The sequence below is a fragment of the Scophthalmus maximus genome, chromosome 8 (genome assembly GCF_022379125.1).
Source record: "Scophthalmus maximus strain ysfricsl-2021 chromosome 8, ASM2237912v1, whole genome shotgun sequence".
Classification (NCBI taxonomy): domain Eukaryota; kingdom Metazoa; phylum Chordata; class Actinopteri; order Pleuronectiformes; family Scophthalmidae; genus Scophthalmus; species Scophthalmus maximus.
Window position 1 is genome coordinate 8174728 of NC_061522.1, and position 23948 is coordinate 8198675.

The 23948-nt window shown below is 40.3% G+C and overlaps 2 protein-coding genes across 8 annotated transcripts in view; one reads left to right on the plus strand and one right to left on the minus strand.

The window, feature by feature from the left end:
• herc3 (HECT and RLD domain containing E3 ubiquitin protein ligase 3) lies at positions 1–22746 on the minus strand. 5 transcript variants are annotated; one of them, XM_035638140.2, is made up of 25 exons: positions 22609–22746; positions 20948–21299; positions 19147–19306; positions 18952–19028; positions 17980–18201; positions 17416–17507; positions 17131–17261; positions 16745–16896; positions 16284–16357; positions 15480–15604; positions 15312–15371; positions 12959–13070; positions 11383–11572; positions 9833–9996; positions 9524–9637; positions 9320–9343; positions 9109–9207; positions 8803–8973; positions 8575–8718; positions 7861–8027; positions 6719–6785; positions 5822–5904; positions 4279–4462; positions 3957–4059; positions 1–3143 (listed from the first exon to the last, which is right to left on the minus strand). In XM_035638140.2, the coding sequence occupies exons 2-25, from the start codon at positions 21168–21170 to the stop codon at positions 2935–2937; spliced, it is 3147 nt and encodes a 1048-aa protein (XP_035494033.2). In that variant the 5' UTR covers positions 21171–21299; positions 22609–22746; the 3' UTR covers positions 1–2934. The 5 variants fall into 5 exon arrangements, with proteins under 5 accessions (XP_035494033.2, XP_047189993.1, XP_047189994.1 ...); XM_047334037.1 differs by lacking the exon at positions 22609–22746 and adding an exon at positions 22344–22368; XM_047334038.1 differs by lacking the exon at positions 22609–22746 and adding an exon at positions 21485–21509 and having other exon boundaries at positions 8866–8973.
• The window catches only part of ppm1kb (protein phosphatase, Mg2+/Mn2+ dependent 1Kb), an 11180-nt gene continuing 7573 nt past the window's right edge, over positions 20342–23948 (plus strand). Inside the window, exons 1-3 of one of the 3 annotated variants that reach the window (XM_035638143.2) lie at positions 20342–20393; positions 22653–22724; positions 23242–23354. The gene's annotated coding sequence lies outside the window, so the exon portion shown is untranslated. Of the gene's footprint in view, positions 20394–22652; positions 22731–23197; positions 23355–23948 lie in introns of those variants that run through there. The other 2 variants (XM_035638144.2, XM_035638142.2) reach the window with 2 other exon arrangements.

Genomic DNA, 23948 nt, shown 5'->3' on the forward strand with positions numbered 1-23948 from the left:
AACATTTTTACACTATTGTTTATTTCAAAAACATTTGGCTGGAACAGCAGTAGATGTAGTAATTGTGTACATTAATGACAATATCCAAAAAAAGAAAAAGAAAAAAGACACTTTTTGTAGCACAACGGAGGGTGCAGAAGTGTCGAGGTTGCATAGGATTAGACTCTGCAGGAGAAATCATCTTGAATTAGACAAATATTGACTGGACGTGTGGAACATGCAGAACGAGAGCTAGGAAATATGATGAACTGTTCTAAGGTATAAGCATCTCAGAAGACCCAGAGTCATCACGACACTGTTGGGCTGTCAGGTTGTTATTGCTGAATGATGTCAGAGCACATCAAGTCATTTCACTGTCTGAAGTCACATTGACACCATAGACGTGTATGAAATATATATATATATATAAATAAATATAGAGGCTATATGCAAGACCATTTCACACACTTGCACGACCTAGTTTAGGTTTGACTTTTCAGTAGAAGTAAATACAGTATCAGGGCAAGATTTATATATTCATATATATATATATATATATATATATATAAAATATATTTAAGTTGGAAACAGCTAATTTTGCAACTTGGAAACAGATAATTATAATTAAGAATGTTCATTTTAATATATTTTGGTTTTTTGAGGGACATTTTGAGAAATGCACTCAGTAATTAATCATTTATAACTCCTTTGTTTTATCTGTACCAATAAGTAGAGTGTTAATTGAACAATTCTGTCGCCAAGCAGTTGCTAGGCAAAGCTACGGGTGTTACCGGGTATTACGGTGTCGTCACATTTGTCTGAGTGTTCAGAGCTTTTTACATAAGTTACGGTACCGAATGGTTAAAGTACTCCAATACAAGTTTCAGTACTGCATTGAAAATATTACTTGAGTAAAATTATTTCAGTAATAATCAGGAAAATGTACTTCAAGTTAGCGGTAGGACAAATATTACATCATCACATCATTACTACTGATCTGCTACGTTGTAGCTGCAGCTAAGCTGATTTTTGTCCAATACTATTTTCCATAAATATTATTCTTTATCAATCAATTAACAAACCGTTAACGTGTTTTATCCATCACTCCAAACATCGAAACCCGTAAAAAGAAACAAACATATACTAAAATGAAAAACAGCAAATCGTCACAAAACTATAAAAAAAGATTTACATTTAAAATGACAAACTGTAATAAAAAATGTTTAAATAATCTTCAATTTACACTTCAAATTACTTGAGCTCTATACTTGTCGATTTAGTTATTTTATATATTTTGACAGTGCTTCATGTTTCAAATGCAAAAATCTTTAGTTTGTAAAGTATACATTTACCTAAAGCAGGCAAATAAATGTAGTGGAATTAAATATTTTCCCTTTTTCCAATAAAACAAAAACGTGAAACTGTACAAGTAAGTGACTGAATGTATTATTTCCAGCTCTGCTTTCTAAATATTACAGTAGCACTGTGTTTGGTAACAGCCACAAGAACAACACGATAAAGTTTAGTCGTTTTTTAGTGGCTTTCATCGAACAGAAATCTCTTTTTCTTCGGGTCACATTTAACCAACTGTAAAAACAGAAAAACTCTTTTTCTTTTTTGCACAAATTATTGTGATGAAACAAACGAGGTATAACGTTTTAATCTGTGAGCTCATTTTGTTTGTGCTAAGCTAACTGTCTGCTAGTTGTACTCTGATGCTGCCTTCAAGTGTGGGGGGAAAAAAACTTGTAATCCGGACACTGTCAGAAGAACTACGCGAAATATCAACAAAACTGTTATAAACATTGGTTGTTAAAACAGAATCTAATATTTCCACTAACACAATCCACTCTGCTAATTCAATATGAGCTATACTCTGTATTTAATTTCACATGGTAACAAACTAGAACAAAATTTGAAACACAATAACATGAACACGTGAACGCTCCCAAGTCGGGGCGGTACGTGAATGCAGCATTGGGACAGTCGTAAGTCTTTCAACTGATTATCCACCATGACTTATAAGCATATAACTCAGAATGTCAAACGTTTCCATGGTGAACAGGTTTTTTCTTTTTTTCTCCCACTCAACAACATGCACACGGACCACGGCCAGTAAAAATCAACTTTAAGAAGTCAGCATGTCCATACAGAAGGCAACACTTTTGAATGCAGGTGTAAGACGAGGTCAGCTGCTCTGTGATCCACAGCTAAAAGAGAAGAAGAGATTGAAAATAATATTCACCATGTTTCACACTGCAGCCTGTCAGATACACGTCATTTACCCTGGCAGAGAGGAAAAGCTTGCTGAGAATTCCTACCAAAGTCAGGAGTAAATATTGTATTCAAAGTGCTATTTACAAATACACACACGCACGCACATACACATTTATACATATTTACTTTGTCCAAAAAATAACCACTCTATTTAATAAATTAACAGAAACAAAAATTAGATATGCTGTATTGTCTCAAGGTAATAACAATTGTTTAAAGGTGAAAAATAGAATTTAATACGTCAAATATAAAATATAACACACCAGTGCAAAAAAGAAAAAGACAAAAATTAAAACTATGCAAACATTCAAAGTCAGAGTTTCTCAACCTTCACTGGCCTTTGATTTCTGGTCCTAAACCTTTTAGGGTTATTGTATTGTTGTTGTTGTTTTTAGGACTATGATATATATATATTCTGAACAAATCCATGTCAGCTCCTTATTGCCCAAAGCAATGAAAACCAAAAAGAAAACGCTCTGCATTTACATAGATAGACCTTTTTCATATTCAAGATGCCTAACAATCTTGTAAGCGCATGTGAAGACAGTGACCTTCCTGTGTCTCGAAGCCCCGCCTCCCTCCCCTCCCTCACACTGTGTTGACACTGACATACGTGACGTTGTGTGTATTGCTGTTAAAGTGCGTTCAAACTGCTGCAGATCCCCCCCCCGCCATCCCTCAGACCAAGCTGAAGCCCTCGTACTGCTCCACGGCCCGAGTGAGGCGGCGGTGGAGGATCTCTTTGGTCTGGTAGCGGGGCATGTCCAGCAGGTTGTAGCAGGTGTGGGCCACGGGGAGGTAGTGCTCCTCAGCCGTGGTCGACTGGATGATGATGCGCAGGCTCTCCATGCCGTGGATGGGGATTCGGTCGCTGCCAGTCAGGAACACTAGACAGAAAAGGGGCGGAGTTCAAATTGGCTACTGAAGCACTGTGAAAAAGGATAAGGCTGCTGTTGTTCTGTATTTTTCTAAGTGACTCGGCATGTTGTCAGGGATTAGTTTTCAGCCATGGATGAATACACAATTGGTGGTGAGTATTTTACAGGAGCAGAATAAATAACTGACCTACCTTCAACTAGGCCTGTCACGATCACTCCTTTTTGTTGCACGATGTATTGTCCCAGAAATTATCGCGATAAACAATTTTATCCTCATTTTAAGGCCATTTTTTTAATACTGAATCATGTGAGCTTGCAGTATATTGATCCTACACGATTTGTGTTTTGCTGCTGAGAGAAATGTTATCCAAAGTTTAGACTTTGCGTTTAGGCCTCAGACAAAACAAGACACTTGAAGACATGGTGCCTTTTAGAAAAATACTAAGAAATCCTTATTTTCTGATATTTTTTAGTCCAAACCAGTAATGGATTCATCATACGAGAACAGATGAGAGGACAGAAGCACCGAGGCTTGCAAACACCTATGTAGAAACAATGGCTGTTATTTAGGTCAATAAAAACTATTGAATTCATATTCATGTATCATACGTTAACAATACGCAATTATCGTGGCCTACCTTCAACTGCCCTCAGGCCTGACACATGTACCGCATTACGCCTCTAAACACTTTTCAATTTGTGCAAACCTGGACTGACGCCAACGTTACAGTGACGCATTTTAGCAAAGATGTTTCATGATTGTTAGATGGCAGAATATGTGTTGATTTACTTAACAGTAAACGATCAGAGTCTAACACCTACACAAGAACTGCTTCTTCTTTTCCAGAGGGAACTCGTGGAATACCTCCCAAAATAATCGGACCGTTGGATGAGTCGCTGTGTATTCCCCTTTGTAAACAGTGTTCTGCAAAAACAAAGAGGAAAAAAGAAGACGCGGTGATTAAAAGATTGTCCCTGTCCACAAGATCAGCAAACTGTTCCCTCACATGCCGAAACGTTCGCAAATCATCAATCAATCAATCAATCATCAGAGACAGATAATGGTTACCGTGCTGAATGTGTCCCAAACAAGAAGTTTGTTGGAAATCAAAAACACAACGCGATTTCTGAACATCACACTGACCTTCTCCATTTCCTCCCAGTTGTAGTTGTTGTTGCCGACCACCATGGCCATCAGCTCTGACGGCTGGAACAGCGACAGGATCTCCCCTCCGCACACCTTCAGGAAACCAGAGGAGAAGGCCGAGTACTGCTCGCTCACCGAGTCCGAGAACACGTAGCGCAGGTAGGCCTCGACAAACTCCTTCCTGAAACATACACACACAGAAACACACAGTAAACATTCAGATCATTCATTTGCTCTGCGCAGAAGCTGCATCCTTGCAAATCAACTGTACAAGAAAACATAATTTTGTCTAATAATTGTATTTTACATGTAAAACCAACACATTATCAATATAATAAATGAATAAAACATTCAGAGATTAACACAGAAATTGTAAATTGGTGTTTTATAGTGAATTCACGTATGTTGCTGACTGTGAAAATTCCCGCAAACAACGCAAGTCGAAACTTGGTACACAAGTCGCTGATGTCACACACACACACATACACACAGAGAGACATGGTGGAAGAAAGACAGTATTTTCTTTACTGTGAGAAACTTTTGATTAATGATGCAAATTTACATTTTGCATACAAATTGTTTGCCAACATTTAATTTTTATGAAACTATTAAGTTGTAGTTGTTAGTTGCCATCCACGTCGAGTGACCTAAATAAGTTAAGAGTCCTGATCCTTTCTCTTTGCTCGTCTTTTTAATTTTTATCTAAACACATTTTGTTGACAGAGTCCATGTTTTTTTCCCCTTAATCCAACTCCAACAGACAGAAGTCGAGAAAAACAAACCCGACGAGCTGGGAAACCGGACCTTCAGAGGAGTATGTTTCAGTACAGAAAGCATCAAATGAAGGAAACCTGATGCTTTGAAAACACTGTTTAAACATGTCAACTGAGCCGCAGGGAACAGAAAAACATGCTCTTCAGCCCCATGTGTGATATGAAACCAATAAGAATACAAGAGCCGCCCTGAACCACCTCCATTAAGCTCACAAATACAGATCACAGAAGCACATCTAGTTAAATTCAACAATATAGATCACACCCACAGTTCACAGTGGAGCCTTCACACATTTCTCTATTATTTCTGTTGTTGCAATTTCTAATGCGAGAGCGCTGACGGGATTTCAGGGGAGCGACTCGGGTCACCGCGGCTCTCGCCATCTGTTCAGCTCCGGCGGCCAGACATGTTGACACCGCCCGGCCCTGCAACTCCTCCACACAACACTGTAATCAATGCCACTGGCACAAGGACGAGCTTAAGAAACACGGTGTGGGACAGTGGAGAATAAAAAAAAAAAGTGAGTGACGGTTCATAATACCAAAATCTTTTCAACACAAAACATGACCTTCGGCTGGAACAATGGGACACGAGCTGCCAGCTTGTAGGAGCACATGATAATCTCAGTGTTGGAGGGAAAAAATATTTTAAAAATAAATAAATTGTCATTTGTTTATTAGGGTACAGAGCATTTCTGCAAAATCCAATCTGTTGAAATGTCGCACTAAATCCAGCTGTGCACATTCGACCTCTGGAGCTGCCTCACCTGTTGTTTCTGTCTACACTGACGCTCTCTCCTCCAGGGATCAGCTCCTTGACTTCTGTCATCCCGTAGTTCTCCCTGGTGATCTGAGATTCAAGCAATCAGATTTTAAAATGCAGTAGGAGTTGTTACAGTGTAAAAGCTTATAATGCAGCAGTTTTCAGTTCAAGTCTGGTGACATCAGTTTCCTGTTCTCTGTCAATCTCCACGAAAAGACCAAAAACCAGCGATGAATTTATACAAACAGAAGTTATCTGTGGTGCAGAGCCTGATCAATTTTTTCTAAGCAAACTAATAAAAAAAACACAGCTGACCCACGCTCTTCCCTCTTTAAGATAAACACGGACACTGAAGTTTATTCTGAGTCAGTCAAACACACTTGGAGAGGACAGATCTAGTGAGGCTGAGTGGATGTGACCAAAACAAAGTGTCATTTTGAGCGTTAACGGAAGATTTACTTGGTCATTATCCAAGGAACACCTAACTTTAGATCACATTGTGGCCACATGAACACTTCTCTGCTGCTGCTGCTGCACACACGCAGCAACCACCAAAAAATTTCATACAATAAACATTTTTGTTATTTATCATTAAGAAAGAATATTGTTTAAGGGAAATTGTTTTGCCTTTTTCAGAAATGAAAACATATATTTTTGACTTTTCTTTTTTTAATATTTACATATTCCAAACTGGCAGGTTTGAGTCTGAGAGCCACAGACAGGGAAGGAAAATCAGAAAGTATTGAGAGATACATTGTTGATTTTGGTCTTTTTGTGGGATTTGTTGACACACACACAAAAAAAAAAAATATATATATACGTATATATATAGAAATGAACAGCAATCTCATCCTTTAAAAATCGCCATAAATCGGGGCAACAGATGAAAAGTTATGCTCACAGCAAAGTTGAGAAGAAACGTCTCCTCCACATCACCTCCCTCATAGTCTAGAAGTTGTTGTAGACTCCTGCGGAGAATAAATCGCAGGTATTACTGTCGAGAAAGAACCAACACGATCATGACAGAGGGGTAAATACACGATATCTATCTTATGCGTGTGTGTGTGTGTGTGTGTGTGTGTGTGTGTGTGTGTGTGGTGAAATACAAGGTGAAGACCAGAGGCATATTCCAACGAGCAACAGCTCCATCATTGCTGATACATGCAGAGTGTTGATAGCTGCAGGGATCAAATAGACGGGGAACACCACGACGGTCAATTAGATCAGCGGTTTAGTGGTCACGTATTAGCCATTAATAGGAAATGACTCACAGGGAGAGAGCTGTGTTGTTTTTTTCCTGCAAAAAGCATGCTGGACGTTCACAACCCAAAACACAGGAAACGTGGAAGGAGGACAACGGGGGCCGGCAGAGGAAACACCAATTAGTCAGAGAGGGTTTGAAGTATCATTGTCTTACACCTGGATCTCAACCACTGGGGGCTGAGGTCATGTTGCAGAGACATTACAAGTGAAATTAATTTCTCGAACAAGCAACCGAAAGAACAATGTGTTATGTCTTTGTTGTCAGTGTGATGACTTTGGTCTGCTCGAACCTTGAAGACAGTCAAAATAAAAGTGTAGTGTTCACTGTGAAATTGTTTTTCCTTTGAGCTTGTGTCGTCTCCACTAGCAGCACAATAGTTGTATCTTTAGGGACTAATCTCTAAATCAATAGTCAACTGGGGACAATCAGGCACTGAGGAAAAGCTGACGCTTCCTGCTGAAAATTCAATTCCCCCAGGGGGCAGGCAATGTCACTGCTACTAAAAAAAAGAAATGGTTATGTAAGACAGTGACACACTGTTGAACCAAACATAGAGAGCAATTTTTTTATATGATTGCAGACTATTGCTTTTGCCCTTTTACACTATTTAGTTGAAACTGTGCACAGCGGACTCGCTGGGGCAACAGAACGATGTAGTTGTAGAAAATAAAAGCTTTTTGGTAGCTGGGTTATTTAAAGCACTTATGCATTGACCACGCCAGTTAAAGCATCAGGATAAAATCAATGCCTTCCGGACTGACGACTGACGCCACAGTTACCTGGCCTCGGTGGGGGAGAGCTCCTTGAAGTCCTCCAGCGTTGCAGGTACGTCGAGCAGCTTCTTGTAGAGAATCAGGGGGAAGTGGAGGTCCACCACGGTGGAGTTGTAGATGGCCAGACCGCAGATGATCCCGATGAGGTGGAACCAGTTCTGCTCCACAAAGCACTGAGGTACACAGAAAGGGAAATCATTATTATTATTATTATTATTTCTTGCACAGTTGCAGTTGTACAGTACTCATCTCACTTGACTTTTCATATTCCACAATGATACAATAAACAGCCTTTTGTGGTTTTGCAGTTTACTGGAAGCGCAACAGCAGAGACACGTCTTGAGTGAAATCAGCAAAAGGTACTGATTATAAAGAATGGATTTATCAGAGTGTTGCACAAAGCAATGCGCAAATGTGTAAGCATGATTTGAATACTGTAGCTTGTCAATATAATTTCAACTAATTATATAATGTTGGATAGTGTAATCTATAACCGTGCAATCTGCAAGTCACAAAATAAAAGTAGATAAAGTTATTGGATAAATGTAGTGCAGTAAATTTTCTGGATTCTGGATTATATGAGAGTAGAAACAGCAGTACAGTATTTTGTTACTTTTATATAAAAAACTATAAAAAAAAAAGGTTCAGAAATGGATAAAGGTATTGATTTTTTGGGGTTTTTAAACTTCATAAAGAGTTTATTTTTACACGGTAACTTACTTTGTCTGAGAACCACAGCAGGTTGGACTCTTTGTAATGAGTGAACATCCCGTACACAGGATCCATCAGCTCCTTTAAAAGCAGCAGGAAGAACTCCTTCGTGACTCCGCCTGCGTCCACGGCCTCCTCCCCATCGAAGATCACCTGGAGGAGGGAAGAGGAAGATGACAAGAAGTTTGTGGGGGAGCAGAGAGGTTTTTTTTCCTGACTAGACAGAGATCATCTCACCTTGAGCGGTTTCTTCAAGTCCACGTCAGAGTACATGGTGAGCTCGCGCAGAGTGTCACTTACTAAATGGTCCCTGCGCACATGTAGCACCAGGTAGGGGTTTCTGGCGAGGTGGGGTTCCAGCGTGAGCAGCATGAAGACATTGTGTAGGTTTGCACCGCTCACTGCCATCTTGGTGACAGCCGCAGGCAGAGGTGGCAAAGAAACACACAGGTATACAGATTAATTCAGATATATTTTGTTAAACCTAAATCATTTGCTGTGTAAAACAACAAACCAAACTACTTCTGTATTAGCAGCAGGTACCTGCATCTGCAGTTCAGCGTCTGTTTGCAGCATAGTCGTCTTGGCTTGGGCGTTCAGTATGAACGGATAGGCACATAGGTTCACTGGGGGGAAGTCACTCTGCAGGTAAAATAAGACGTGGCTCATTACAACACTGACGTAAAAAAACCCCGGAACGAATGAATTTAATATGTAACTTTGGATTTTTAGGGTCAGACTTAAATTCCAGTACCTGCGAAGGGGATGATCCAACTTTCTAGAGGACACAAATGAGAGAGGAAGTTACAGACAAGCAGTCACTTAGACAAGGAGGAAGGTCAAAAGCAGCACTGCAATAAGATAAAAAAGAACTTTGGCACGAGTTAAGGGCAGTACAGCTGTATCCCAAACAAAGTGCAAGAAAAGAAACAAGGAATCAAGTAATGTCAGCACTCACAATCTCAGCTTTGCTCAGAAACCATTTGAGGTAGTCTTCCTGAATGTCCACCAGACTGGTGATGTCAGGGATATAAAAGCGGTTGTACTCCACGTGGTGGGCCTTTAAGTTTACCTGAGAACATGAAACAAACGCACAACGTCAACATCAGGAAGTGCCACAGTACGAAGTGTAATAGAGGGTTGACCGAGCAGCCACCGAGAAACCATTTGACCAGGACAAACACATTTCCTCTGCAGACTGTACTGAGGAAAGAATGCGGAGTCGACGTGTTGTTTGCAGGAGCAGGGTGTGACCTTGTGCGGATACCTTGTGCAGTTTCTCCAGCAGCCTCAGTGTGGCAAGAAAATAGTTCTCGTAGAACACCGGCACGAGCAGTGTCTTTCCTCCCGTCAGCATGAACACGACGATGCTCTTGTACATGTCGACCATTCTGGTGAAAACGCTACCGTCCACAAAACACCACCAGTTGTCTGCCGGGTCAGAGGAGAAGGTTCAATTAAATCACAGGGCAAATATAGCTAAAAATAAAATGTTGATGTATGTTCGCTATTAGTTATGTTTTTATGTTCCTCTGCACATGGGCAATAGATGTAAAAAAGCAGGGTCCACGTTCAATGGCCACTTTCTTTATTGCAGGGAAGATTCATACCCTGCACAAGCACTGCAATGTATATACCTCGATTAGGCAAAGTTTTTTGTATTGTAATAATATGTGTCATTTATACCACATGGTGACAAATGATTAGTTAATCTAAATTACCTCTAGATCTTGTCTCTAATATTGCAAAACTTATAACTACATTATATGGCATAATTGATGATGGCGTGATTCCTACCATACAATCAGGAATTATTTTTCTTTTTATATAAGCTTCAGGTCGATTGTCTTTTGTTCTTTAGGATGCAGAGACACCAGGAAGATTAAATTGAGATTGTCTCTCGGTCCCTATCCTGTGGGGAGATTTTTTGAAAATTGTGCTTTTAGGAACATATTTTTCTGGACTTTTCCTTTTACCGATCAGCTCCAAAAATGGATCATATGGACACACTCTCCCAAGTAATAATTCCACCAAGTGTGATGAAAATCTGTCCACCACGTGTTGTTGAGTTATTATGTACACACACACACACACACACACAAAGACGGGTGAAACCAGTACCGTGCTTGTGTGACACTCGGCTATGACGACATGCAGTGAGATTAGGAGCATTTTCGTCCGATGTTTTTTTCCAAAATTGACAAACCCAAATTCAGGCCCACTTCACACAGCGATTGGCCTGCCTCTCTGAGCAGGGACTCAACCATTTTCTCAAACTCCTTTTTTCCCCCCATTAGTCACACACCTACTAGTTGTAGTATCAACGAGTGCAACACAGTTGTGTTTATTTAAACACAGTGGTGTTGAAATAAATACCAAGAAGTTCCAAGTTGGCTATGAGCGGAGTTTCTTGGTTGTGCGTGATTCCTTTCTCACACTGAAAGTCCTCGACCAGCTGCTGACTTAACTTGACTTCACTCTGTGACTTCTGATTTTCCCCAAATATGAATAATGGCCTCAGTGACCCAATATGAGCCAGACTCTGCTGTTTGGTGATGTTCCATGCATATCAGTCACTCCTTTCTTGTGCGGTGGAGTACTGTATTGTCAACATTCCTTGAGATAACAAGCTAAGCGCAGGTAACGCGGATGTGGATGAAGGTGCTGACGTAGCATTTTGTATTTGTCAACTCAAGGGTGATGCGGTGTGATGTAACATGGTGCAGCGGGGCGTTACGTGACATGATGTTACATGTTCTGTGTTATCGGCTCGACAAGCGTAGAAACACGTCTAGTGCGTGCATGCACATGTGATACCCAATACTTTGCTGGGGTTGGCGTCGAGCCGGAGGACGGCCATTGCCAGCGGGATAGTGAGGCGGATGTAGTTCTTGGAGTCTCGCAGGGCCGGATACTCGGACAGGATGAGGTAGATCCTCATGGCCTCGACGTCGGGAGGAGAGTGCGGCAGCTGAGGGATCAACAGGCTCTCAAAACTCTTGGTGGCCTAAAGAGAGATTGACACAGATTTTTAATTTTAATTAAAAGCACGAAACAGCAGTCATTGTTATACAGATAAAAGTATTTTAAATGCACCATACTACGATATGTTTGAAAGTTTCAAGTAAACCAGTTTTTTCTAGTTCCAAAACAACTCAGCTCCACAAGGCAGCAGGAGTAAAATTTTGCCCGAGTGTTTTCCAGACATTTTGAGGCAGACGTTTAGTGGTTTGGAACGTGGCCTTTGTGTTGGGCTGAGCTACATGAATCCCAGACCTAACATTACTGAACTAATGTTAGCGGTTATGAATCATTCAGGAGTTTTGTGCCATGAATCTGTGGCAGGAGTTGATGACTTTTCAAAAAAAACAAAACATCACAGTATTCACATGAGAAGCATGTTTCTTTTTTAACATCCAGATGTTCCACCTTTAACTGCTTCTTTGCTGTGACATAAAAACCCTACCGGAAGCTAATATGACAATTACTTAAACCAATTGTAATTTTTGCTAAACAGACCAAAACAAAAAAACAACCACAATTGGCAAATACAGGATAGAATTTTCCTTTACTTCTTTTGTCAGTCATTTGCTTTAAACCTGCATTTTTATTTTTTTTTAAATTGCCATATGGGGGCATTAGAACAACCTGTGAAAACAACACCTTATAAATTATCATTCTTTTAAAGTTGCAATGGCAAAATATGTGGCCCACGTGCATGCAGCCTTAAAGAAACAGAAGATACAAACAAGTGTTTCAGAGAGAGAGGCTGGAAAGAGGAGCTACAGGAATGGAGAGTATGAGGAAACTGATGCGTTTTCTGAACACTACAGCGTGTAAACCTTTTCAAGTGATAACTCAAATTAAAACCATGAACCTGAATATGAGCATAATGTGTCTCCCTAAAGTAAGGAAAGGGTGAAGAGATGTGCGAACATTGGATAGGCGTGTCAACAGTGGAGAGAGATGTCCAACAGTCGACAGGGATGAGGAGATTGCACAGTTTCTGCTCGACAGGTAACATTCACTTTTCACAGAACTCACCAACTTTCGGGATCAGTTCTTCGCCTTGGCAATTGCACACGCATGAATGTGGGGGGGGTGGTGGAGCCTCTGAAGGAGCATTGAAGGGAGGGGTGTATTTGTTTGGCTGTTGAGTTCAAATAGCAACAACCTTTCTCCAGCACCATCGCTGATACTTCCTTTAACAGGAACATGAAGATTTCAAAACTTTTATATTTCTGTATTTTCACTCGAGGTCCGAGATGCGGTCAAATAGTCCTGCGCGTGGACGTCCTTGACATACAGGAAACTGGGCTTTGGAGATAAAAGAGTGTATAAAATAAAAAAAACCTTGCACACATGCATTTACAAACACACAATGAGCCGGTACCTGCTCCAGAAGCCCAGAGAAGGCCGGTTTGCTGAGCGTCTCAAACAGCAATCGGACAGAGTTGAGGTCGATGCCTGGCATCTTTGGGTTGGTCTTGAAGTGGACATCATCGCTAAGGAACGCAAAACAAACATTACGATATCTCAGAGATCAGTAACAGGATATAAATATGCCAGAGCTCAGATGCAGGGGACTTTGTGGTAAAGCCCCGATGTTGCTCTGGATTAAACGCTCGTCTTTTCCGACGCGACATACGGCAGGTCACCGTGATAGATGTGACAAATCTCAACACAACACGAGCAATGGTAAGGTGAACACGCACCCCAGAAGTATTAAGTCGATGAAAACACTCACACACACACACACACACACACACACACACACACACACACACACACACACACAGAATCACCTCCACAAAACCCTGAGCTTGAGGGATGGCAACCTTTTACATTCTTACATCACATGTTTTATTTAGTCATAACACAAATCCATGAGATAAGATCTTGTGGAGGCTGTTTGCCAAACAAATAAAACCCACTGATGCAGACAGCACAATCCCTGTGAACTTCATTTTGAGAATGAGTGTAAAGAACCTAATGTCAGACTAATGCGATGGAAACGATTCCACATACTGTACATGCTTGCTTGTGCTATAAAGAGCTACAGAACATCCCACAGCTGTTTCTCTCACAGGGGACATATAACAAACACACATTAGTCTGAATTTTCCAAGTTAATCTTAAGATTTATGTTTATGGATCAGCAGCAAAGAATTGGATTAATGATGAATGTGTAGTGTCGCTGTCCAGTGAAAACTGCAATCGTTTTTTACATTGTTTAAGCTTAAATACTGTAAGGCTTTAAAACAAAGGAAGGCCTTTCTATTCATAAAGGAACACGTAATCCTTCAGTTTATTTGAACAATTCAAAATAAATTTGGAGATTCATTGACTTTACTGTACAGCGACAATGTTTGGCAAGTAATCTGGTTTGTCTGATTTATGATGAAGACAATAGCAGGTTAATTAAAGCACACCAGAAGAATCACAGTCAAACAAAACACAATAAAACTATAAAATATTTACTCTTGCTAATTTTCAAGTTTTTATTGATGATTGTTGACTTCTTTTTATTCAGTATTTCTCAAGAAAGAGTCTCTGTCCATTTACTTAATTTGTGTTGGTGTGAATATTGAGGAATAAAATGTAATGAAATCATATAAAATCAATTGCACACATTGCTGCCGCCCTCCTTCTCTAACGTGTCAATGTCACTCCACCTCATGTCATTTTACATAATTCATCAATAATAATAACACATCATTGTATATTTGTTGATCACAATTTGTATTGATAATAATTATCTAATAATTAAGTAAAGGTTTAAAATAAAAGCAGAGGAGCAGAAAGTACAATAACTGCCTCTGAGAGTTAAATCACATTAGAGTCTGTAAAGTAAATTACCAGTACTTCATATTTGTACATTTGTAGTTGAGCACAGTGCTCCAGTAAATAAACTTAGTCACTTTCCAAAGAAAACTGGTTATTCGTTAAAACCTAATTTCTGGTAATTTTTTGGGAGTTTTTCCGCAGAGAGCACAGTATTAAGTATTTCTGTTGATGTCTGTTTTCCACCCTGATGTCCTCGGCAGCTTGTTCTCAGGACATGATAAGTATCTGCTGATGAGTTTGTACTCAAAAGCTGTCATGACTACATCGCAGACTGATGGTCAGAGAAATCCTTAGTGACCAAAGCGACGTCGGCACTCAGCCCTGAGGATCAGCATGTTTTGCTGGATAAGAGGACACATACTATGAGTTCCTGATGAATCAGTTCCCAGGAGTCCTGTTTACACGTACGAGTCTGTGCATTCATCCATGTGGTATTTGAAGTTACATGACATAATTACATTTGGGCGTACATGCCTGAATGGCAGGCTAGTCCCTGTATGATGAAACTGCAACGTGAATGACACTAGTAAAATTTCTACGGATCAATTTAGAAAACATTTGTTGATTCTGAAGTGCAACGACATTTTTCCTCACTTTGCACCAGTTTGAAATTGTAGTGACTAGGAGAGATTTAGTGGGACAATCCAGCAGCACAGTGTAATTACAATGTCTAGCATGACTGTGGTTTGTTCAGTCTGTCACCTTCCCCGACTCTTTTTTGGCGGGGCTGTCAGGATTGACATCCCCTCGTCAATTGTTTAATTGTTTTTTTTGCTTTATCATTTGACAATATTTCTTAAGTCTTTTGCTCTTTTTAATCCTCATTTTAACCTTTGCATTAATACATGCTGTGATGTGAAACAAAAGCCTCGCAACAATTCCTGCGTCAATCCCCTTACCTTTGGTCCAGGAAGCTGGCATTCCAACAAGCAGTGGAGGACAGTTGGATTATGATCTCGCTGAGCAAAAAGCAGAGCACAAAAAAAATGACCTGATCAACAACAGACACCGATTTTAAACTACAATGCATAAAAATTTAAAAGGAACATTTCTCATTCATGACTTACTTTGTGACACTGGAATCTGTGCTGTACATCAGTTTTAACCTCCATGAATTTAACCTTTCATAGTTGATTGGGGAGAGGCTCTTACTGATATTGATCACTCTGAAGTCGTCCGGGGGAGCGGAGCGCTGCAGAGAGGAAGATAAACAGACACAGCATCATTGTTTGCACGGGAAGATTGTTTGCCGTGGCACTTCTGCTATGCGTGGCACAGTTCAGTGCAGAGTCAGTCTGGGTTGTGTCTCTCTCCTGTGTGAAGATAAAATACCTTGCCAAAAGCCTGAGGTCTAAATATTTCGCTGCAGCCGACGAGTGTGTTTTGTCTTTATCTGTACAGATTCTTGGCTATTTAGTGTATATTGGAGCAGACATTTGCAACATAACCTTGGAATCTATACGTGCAAACATGTTGTGATTTGAAACAGTAGAGTTCCTATAAAAGAACTGATACTGAAGCTTTTGACATGACCGCCACCCTGTGGTGAAAAACGGTAAAACAAATATATAAAACTGTCAACTATTTACTGAAATGAAATTGAAGGATTTGGGGGTTTTTACAGTAAATTTAATCACTTTTGAGTCAAAATTATGAAGGTGGTTCAGTAAAGTGTTGCAAAGGGAACAGATACAATCATTGGAGGATCTAAAGAACAGAAATACAAGAATGTTTGTGTCAATACATTTCAATCTCAAACTAATTTTTGAGATTCTTTTATTTTTTACCTCTGCATGACACCATTCTTTAGGTTTTGAGTTTAAATAATACCTTTAGAATATAGCAAGAGGCTGAAGTGTGAAACCACCTACCTGTTCATTAGAGTAAAATAAGAAACTATGGTCTCCTCCACAGTTGATTTTGGTCACAATATATTGTCTTGATTCTAATGAAGAAGAATATGGAGTGTTAGCTGGTCAGCAACTGAAAACAATGAATCAAACTTTTTTGATAAACATTACAGTGAAGTTATCATAGTCATCTACAAGCCTAAAAAAAGATTTCAGCTGAACATGACAAGCTGAATTCAATTTATTCCTATAGAAAAGGATATATAATCATTTGTGTAGTTGTTATCGTCATTTCTTTGCCAACAGTCTACACATCCTCCAAAATTTTCATTTTCATTTAATAAATAAGAACAAACACATAATGTCTATTGCATCCCTGTGTCAGAAACTGATTTGACTATTTGTCCATGTAGCCAGGCATTTAAAAAAAAGGCCTTTTTGTCACCGTCACATATAAACGAAGCAACTGGCCTTCTGCCTACCTGTTCGATGGAAATGACCAGTCAGCAAACTGGTCTTCACAGGAAATGGGCTTCTAGCATCCCCCAGTATCCCAATGCCGAGCTGGCCATGGCTGTTGCATCCAAACGCATACACCATACCAGAGGAAGGCACAAACGCCAGCGTGTGGTGCCTGAAGAAATCAACGTTTTAGAAACAAGATGTAAGATCGCAGGAGACGCAACCATCCTCTATGCGAAGAGTAAATCAGCTGTCATGCCATACAAACTAACCTGCAGTCAATTAGAACTATGATATTGTTCTAATATTTGTATTTTTTCATATGCGGCCAAAAAAAAGAAAGCAAAAAAGAGCAATTTTAAAAAAATAATAATAAAAACTCAGTGTATCCGCGAACAGACAGTACCTGCCACAGGTGATCTGGGACACCTCAGTACCCATGAGCTCCAGCACTCGTCTGGGTAAAAGTTCATTGTTGGTGGAGCCGTGACCCAGCTGACCCCACGAGCCATCGCCAAACGTAAACAAACCACCGTCCTGCAGGACAAGACGATACGGAACGCAATTTTTTAGTTGTCAGCACTGCAATTAGTAAAACATACATATATTAATAAAAAGGTTAATATATATATTTATTTATTTATATATACATTAATCAAAATGTACTGGTAAGGCTTTATCGGATCTGTACCTTTGTGAGTGCTGCCGTATGCTCGTCTCCACAGCTGATGTACACAACTTTTTGAGATCTCAAAAATTTGATGTGGCAAGGGACAGCACGGTCTGAGGACACAAACAAGTGGACAAGGTCCCGCTGTTCTACATTTCTACTAGTCCAACTTATGCATTCAAATGACACTTACGGAAATATGTGGACTTCTGAATTTGAGTCTATAGCATCATTTAGGAAAATCGAACAGTTGAATTTACACTTCAATAAGTAATTTTTTAATTATGCCAAGTAAGATAACCAAAGATAGGAAATTTTCTTCTGACCAATTCTGACCCTTTGTTTCCTATTGCCACATAGACTTGCTCAAAATATTCATCTAATTTAAAACCGGTTTCTTACTTCTCTTTATATAATATCCCCTTATGGACATACACACTTTCTCTATCCCTTGCCAAAACATTATTGTAAGTCGTTTGTGCCATGATAAATCTAAATATGAGCTGTAATGAAAATTAATACATCCTGTAATTACGAAACCCCCGTGAAATTTTCCAGCATCATTCTGTCACAGTTAAGTATTACCTTGTTTATCATTGAGGCCCAGTTGTCCCGCTCTGTTTTTGCCCCAACCAAACACTGCACCGGACAAGGAGAGCGCAAAGCTGTGGTCTCCCCCAGCGGTTATCTGTGCCAAAGGAATACCAGCCAGGGACTTGAGGGGATGAGGGAACAGCTTGCTGGTCTCTCCTTTCCCCAGGCCGAGCTGACCACTGGTGTTCTGGCCCCACGTGAACAGCTGGCCATCTGAGAGGGGAAAGGACACAGAATCGTTAACAGTGCTACACCACTACCAGCACAGAGAACAGGCTGATACACAACATTTGTTTGGTGACGGGGTGCAGTCTTGATTTGTGAATCACCTCAGCTATGGAAAGAAAAAACTTTCACCAGTTCAAGGGTTATACAAAAAAAAAAAAAAAAAATTATACAAAAAAAATTAAACCTGCAGCCCACATCTCAAAAATAATGCTGGTGATCGAATGTATAACTCCAGTCCAAGTACAAAGACAATGGCTGTTTCCCAGTTGTTATGTAAGTCCCCAATATTTACTTGGTCATTTTATTTCGGTGTCCATATTCTCAGACTAGCGACCTGTCCAGGGCGTAACCTGCCTCACGTCCAATGTCGCCTGGGATTGTCTCCAGCCCCCTGCGACTCTCAAAGAATCAGGATGGATGAATATCCGTGTTCTCAGATATATATATTGTAAAGTTGTTAGAATATCTTCTTATGTCTCTTTGCAATGATTTGAATTATTGCATAAAAAAAAATTACACTATCTCTCAAAAAACTAAAAAAATCTAATCTAGAGTGAACAAAAATGAAAAGACATAATTTGGCTGAGGTGAATTTGAGAGGTTATTCTGATGTCAGGTGTCTACTGCAATCCATCTCAACTTGATGTGGCTACAGCTTGGATATGAGCTGTGTGGACACAGGACTCTAGGTGTGAACAGTGTTGGTGTGTTATGAAGACACTGTGACTCTCACACCTCTAGAAAGTGCGATGCAGTGCTGATTTCCACACATGACTTGGGAGATGCGATGGTCACACAATCTTTTGACCAACCTAGGCAAAACAGGAAAAGCCATTGTTTATCAAGACAAACATTTACATTATAAAGACTTTTATTATGAGGTCCTACAAATCAGTATTCCCGTTCTCCTGCGGTGCACTTCACGGTCACCTTGGGATTCGAACAGCCACCTCTGCGGTGCCCAGGCCGAGCTGACCCCCTTCACCAGCTCCCCAGGCAAAAACTTGACCTTGCTCATTCACCGCCATAGAATGGGCCCGACCGCTCGACACCACCGTTATCTTCTGAGTGTCCAGAGCTCCTACCAGCTCTGTGGAGAGGAGGGAGGTTTTGTCAGACTTCAGCAGAACTAGGTCAAGGAAAAGAAAACATTAAAGTATGCAGCACAGCTTTGATTTGGAAATGCAGGTGTTCTTCTTTCATGAGAGGCAATATAACGGATTTTCTTGACTGAATTTTCATTTTCAACCAACCCTCTCATTTAGAACTTATTGTTTAGCTGACCCATAACACTCACATTTTGTCAACCCAAACTCAATCCCCTTTTGTATTTTGATTATTACTGTGGTGTTTAAGTTGGCAAGCTAAAAAAAAAATTTTAAGTTATGTATTACAGATCACTAGTTACTTTTTTTAAAAGTAAAGCCTTACTTTACTTAATCCCTCACTGCTGAAAGTAAGTCATTACACTACACTTCTAGTTACACTACTCTTGCATTACTCCGTAACATCGCCTAAGATGCATTGTCACTTACATGTCAATTCAAAGTTGGATTCATTGCCTCCCAATAATGTCACATATCATAAACAGAGATGCAGTAGAAAGCACATGAGATGTTTCGAACGTGGTTTCCTGCTTTGGAGCAGGTTTAAAAATGAAGTTTGACCAGTTTAAAAATATTACAGTTACAGTTTTTAAAAAAGACCGCATACAATGTAAAGATGATTCTGTGGTTTCATTAAAATGCAGATCATGATTTTCTATTGTTGTATTTTTTCCATTTTTTTATTCGGATTTATTTGCTTTTACACAATGTTGTCCTTTTATTTTTGTTGTGCCCATTCTTTTACTTGTATTTGCGGTTTCTACATGATGTTGTCCTCTTATTCCTTTTATTTCGTATTTGTTTAATTAGTATTAAGACAGCATTAAGTGTGTAATTCTGTGTGAGATATGATCAAGGCAGTTTCTCTCCTGTACATTTGTCACCAAGGTTTTGTTTCTAGTTATTTATTTGTTCGAGGTCCAGTTATTCTTGGCATTTGTTCATTGTTGTTAAAGCTTCACCCACATTCCTACACAAAGTAACACAGCCTGCCTCCCACATGATAACAGCACAAACCGTCCAGTGTCTGCAATCACTTCACAAGCAAACTCTCCTAGAAATGACCATATGGTGAGTCTCGCAATTTTAACGTTTCCAACGCAAACCACACAACACTTTAAACTCAAACTAAGTTACATATATATATTATATGGTACAGCTAAATAAAGTAAGGAAACCTTGAGGTTGACATATTTTGCTAAGTACCTTTATCTAAGTACTGTAGTTGTTCAGTCATCAAGGTCGTGTGATATCGAGCAGCGAGATTTCTAAGACATTTCACTGCATATTTGGAAATGTTGTTCAGTTTTTACACAAACTTGGGGTAACTACAAAAGCAAGTCCAGTTTCAGCTTCTGTATGATATGATAAGTATTTTTTGGTTTTAATCACTTAAAACTCAATCACAAGGATTGAAAGAATGGTTTGGAAATCAAGCCATAATCACCGTGCAATCACAACTGACAAACAAATCATGTCAACTTCACCCACATTCTCGGAGTTGGTAACTTTCCACACAGACACACCTACTGAAAGCATTGTCGCCGTGTGGTGAAACCATACACGTACAAAATGTGATGATTAACCAAGAGTCAGTTGATGAGGTATTGATGGCGATTACTTACCCGGAGAAGTCCCTGGTTTGTCGTGGCCCAGCTGTCCACAGCCGTTAGAGCCACATGTGTACACACTGCCATCATGCAGCAGGAACATTGAGTGTAGCCCTCCACAGGCGACCTCTTTCAGTCCCCTGCCACTGAACACTGGACAGTTCCTGGGCTCAAACACTGGGTTCCTCTCCAGACCAATACCCAGTTGTCCATCCTTTGCGGTCCCCCAACACAGCATGTTGGCGAGGGGAAAGGGGACAAGCACCAATCTGAAGAGGTGTTGAGTATGATGGCCAGATGGATGAAGACTATAACGTTCAGACTTAGATATCAGCCCCGCTTTCTCCTCTTCATATAAATTCCAACCCTGGGAACAAGAAAAAAAATTAGTTAGAGTGACACTCAGATACTGATCACTGTGCTCCATGTATGAACCCTGATGATGATTTTTTTAAGAATGAAGTGAGGATAGATTTAGAGGTGGGCGTGGCGCCGTGTGTGAGAATGATGTGAGTGCTATGACAGAAGAACGTGCAGTGTGTTTAAATAAACCCTGTCAGTGTAATCCCGGTTTAAGCAGCTCCAAGCAGTCCTGCCTTGCTGTCAATCCACATGCAACACATGCATGTCGCTGTCTGAGTTGGCCAAGGATTATAAAAAAAGGAGAGGATTTACAGAATGAGACACACACACTAAAAAAATGATAGAAGAAGAGATGAAAGCTGCATGGCCAAATAAATCCACACCGAGCACAACCACATCTGACCGGTTTGAAAAGTCCTTTGTCCTGTCTTCATCCACTGTGGATAACATTATTTATTAGGTACACCGACCCGCATTGCCTTACCTCCTTCTGAGGAGGTATCATTTCTATAAAGGGTTTATAAACCGATCTCTATAGATCATTTAGAATTTATTAATACCAACAATGTTGGGTTGCCAGGTTGGGAAAAAGGTAATAGATGTCCCTCTTCAAAACAGGGACCACAAGAAGAAGGGTGGAGGACCCCTCGTTGTTAATGCCGTACGCCACATTTCTGACAAATTTACAATTAATCCAGCTTTGTAAAGCCACATGATGTGGACGACACCTGGGGTGTCTGAGGCCTGCAGATGCCAATCCAGTTTCGAGAGAGGTCTCCCAGCTGGATTTTAAAGAGCTACTCTGAAAGACAAGTGTAAGGCTGGAGGGGGATTTCCCACAACCTGCCAACAACAACAAGTCGTCATTATTAATGGTTTATATCTCATCTGTAACGAAAAACAAAGTGGTGCCAACACTGTGATCAGAATTACAGCAGCTGGGGTTTGTGTGTGTGAAGTGTCAATGGTCCAGTTCTACCATTTGTAACGACGACGTGTAATTATGTAACGTTACGTTCACGTGTGCGTCGAGTGCGACGAGACGAACCAGTTCAAGCTACAGACGTTTCCTCTGCCACCGTCTTACAGCCGGACCCACGACAGGCGGCCGGACGACCCGAGCCCTGGCAGTTAATATAGTCAGCTAACTAAGCTTAGCGAGCTAAAGCAAAACCCCCGACTGTCAGTCTTAACGCTAATCAGGCTAATGGTCAGACAATTCGCTTCTAACCCGACGCCGGTGTTGCACAGCAAAAACGGTTTGTTGTAACGTATGTGCGAAATGTTGTTGACATTCAAAAGGGCGTGTTTACCTGGACAGATGCATCCTGAAATTCGACGTGTGCTTTCGTTTCAGATCAGAAAAACAAACGCGGAAGTGCCACCGCTGCCCTACGTCACCGGACGTCACAGGATGTGATTGGTCCAGGTCCGTGTACGTACATACATATGATGGAGACCCCAACAACCCTTTCTTTATTCCTTATCATTTGGGTTTGCATAATTTAATCATTTGAAAAAGTAGTAATTTGCAGAACATAAAATACAATTTATTGTTAATAGTGTGGATTTTATTTCATTTTATCTTATTTTATTCTATTCTATTTCATTTTATTTTAATTTATTCTATATTCGTTTTCTAATTCTGTGTATATATGTTGACTGCTATATGCAACTTAATAATACAAAAAAAATCCTCGTATGTATGTTTTTGTGAAAGTACCTTGTGAAGCTACTTTTGAAAGGTGCTATTTAAAGAAAATTATTATTATTATTATTATTATTATATAGATGCCACTAGATGCCACTACTTGCTAGTGCCACTAGGGGGATCTCGGACAGGGGGGAGGGAGGGAGGGAGGGAGGCGTTGATGCTTCCTGCTCACCGATTGGTCGGTGTGATCACACTATAGACCTTGTTTGATAACATTGAGTATCCAACACAGGGAGAGGAGGTCTGGTACGAGACTGAGGCGGCGGTGTGGGCTCCTTTATCAGCGCGTTTATCCCCCAAGAGGCAGAGGATTTGAGGCATACGAAGACACCTGAAAGATCCAAGGTATCGTTTCCTTTGTCAACACGTCACCGTAAAATGTCGGAAGTTTGAGCTAACACTAGCAATCGCCGTGTAAGCTAGCTAGCTAATGCTAACCCCGCCGAAATGCGAAACCGCTAAAGTGAACGTTTGCACCGTTGTTGTTGTTTTTTATTGTTGTCCCAACTGCAATTACACATGTGATTAAAGACGATTCAAGCAGAACGAAGTGAGAAGTGGACGCGGCCCTGTTTTTTTGTTAGCCGAGGTGCCGCTTTAATGGTTCGCGTCAGCGGCTAGCGGGTTGACTGGTCGGGAGTTGCATCATTCGTGTAACGATGTCTGTGACGTTACTTCATAAGAATGCGCCTCGACTTAGTGCTGCTGCTGCACATCGTGACTCACGTCGGAGAAGTGATCCGTGCATCGATTGTGCTCGCGTGAGCTCGTTGTCGGTGTTTTCGTCAGCAGTCACAGGGGTTATTATTTATTTATTTATTTGATTACCTAATATTTAAGATTTCTTTGTCTGTCCTTCTCTTTTATGTAAATAACAATGTATATTTGTAGGTATTTGATTTTGGGAATATGGGAGTTGACATATATGTATATATGTGC

Coding starts and splice junctions, on each gene's coding strand:
- herc3 (XM_035638140.2), bottom strand. CDS start 21,170: ATGCTGTGTTGGGGGACCGCAAAGGATGGACAACTGGGTATTGGTCTG. Junction 16,897..17,130: donor TCCCAGATCACCTGTGGCAG/GTACTGTCTGTT, acceptor TGATTTCTTCAG/GCACCACACGCTGGCGTTTG. Junction 16,358..16,744: donor TGGTCATTTCCATCGAACAG/GTAGGCAGAAGG, acceptor CTTCTTCATTAG/AATCAAGACAATATATTGTG.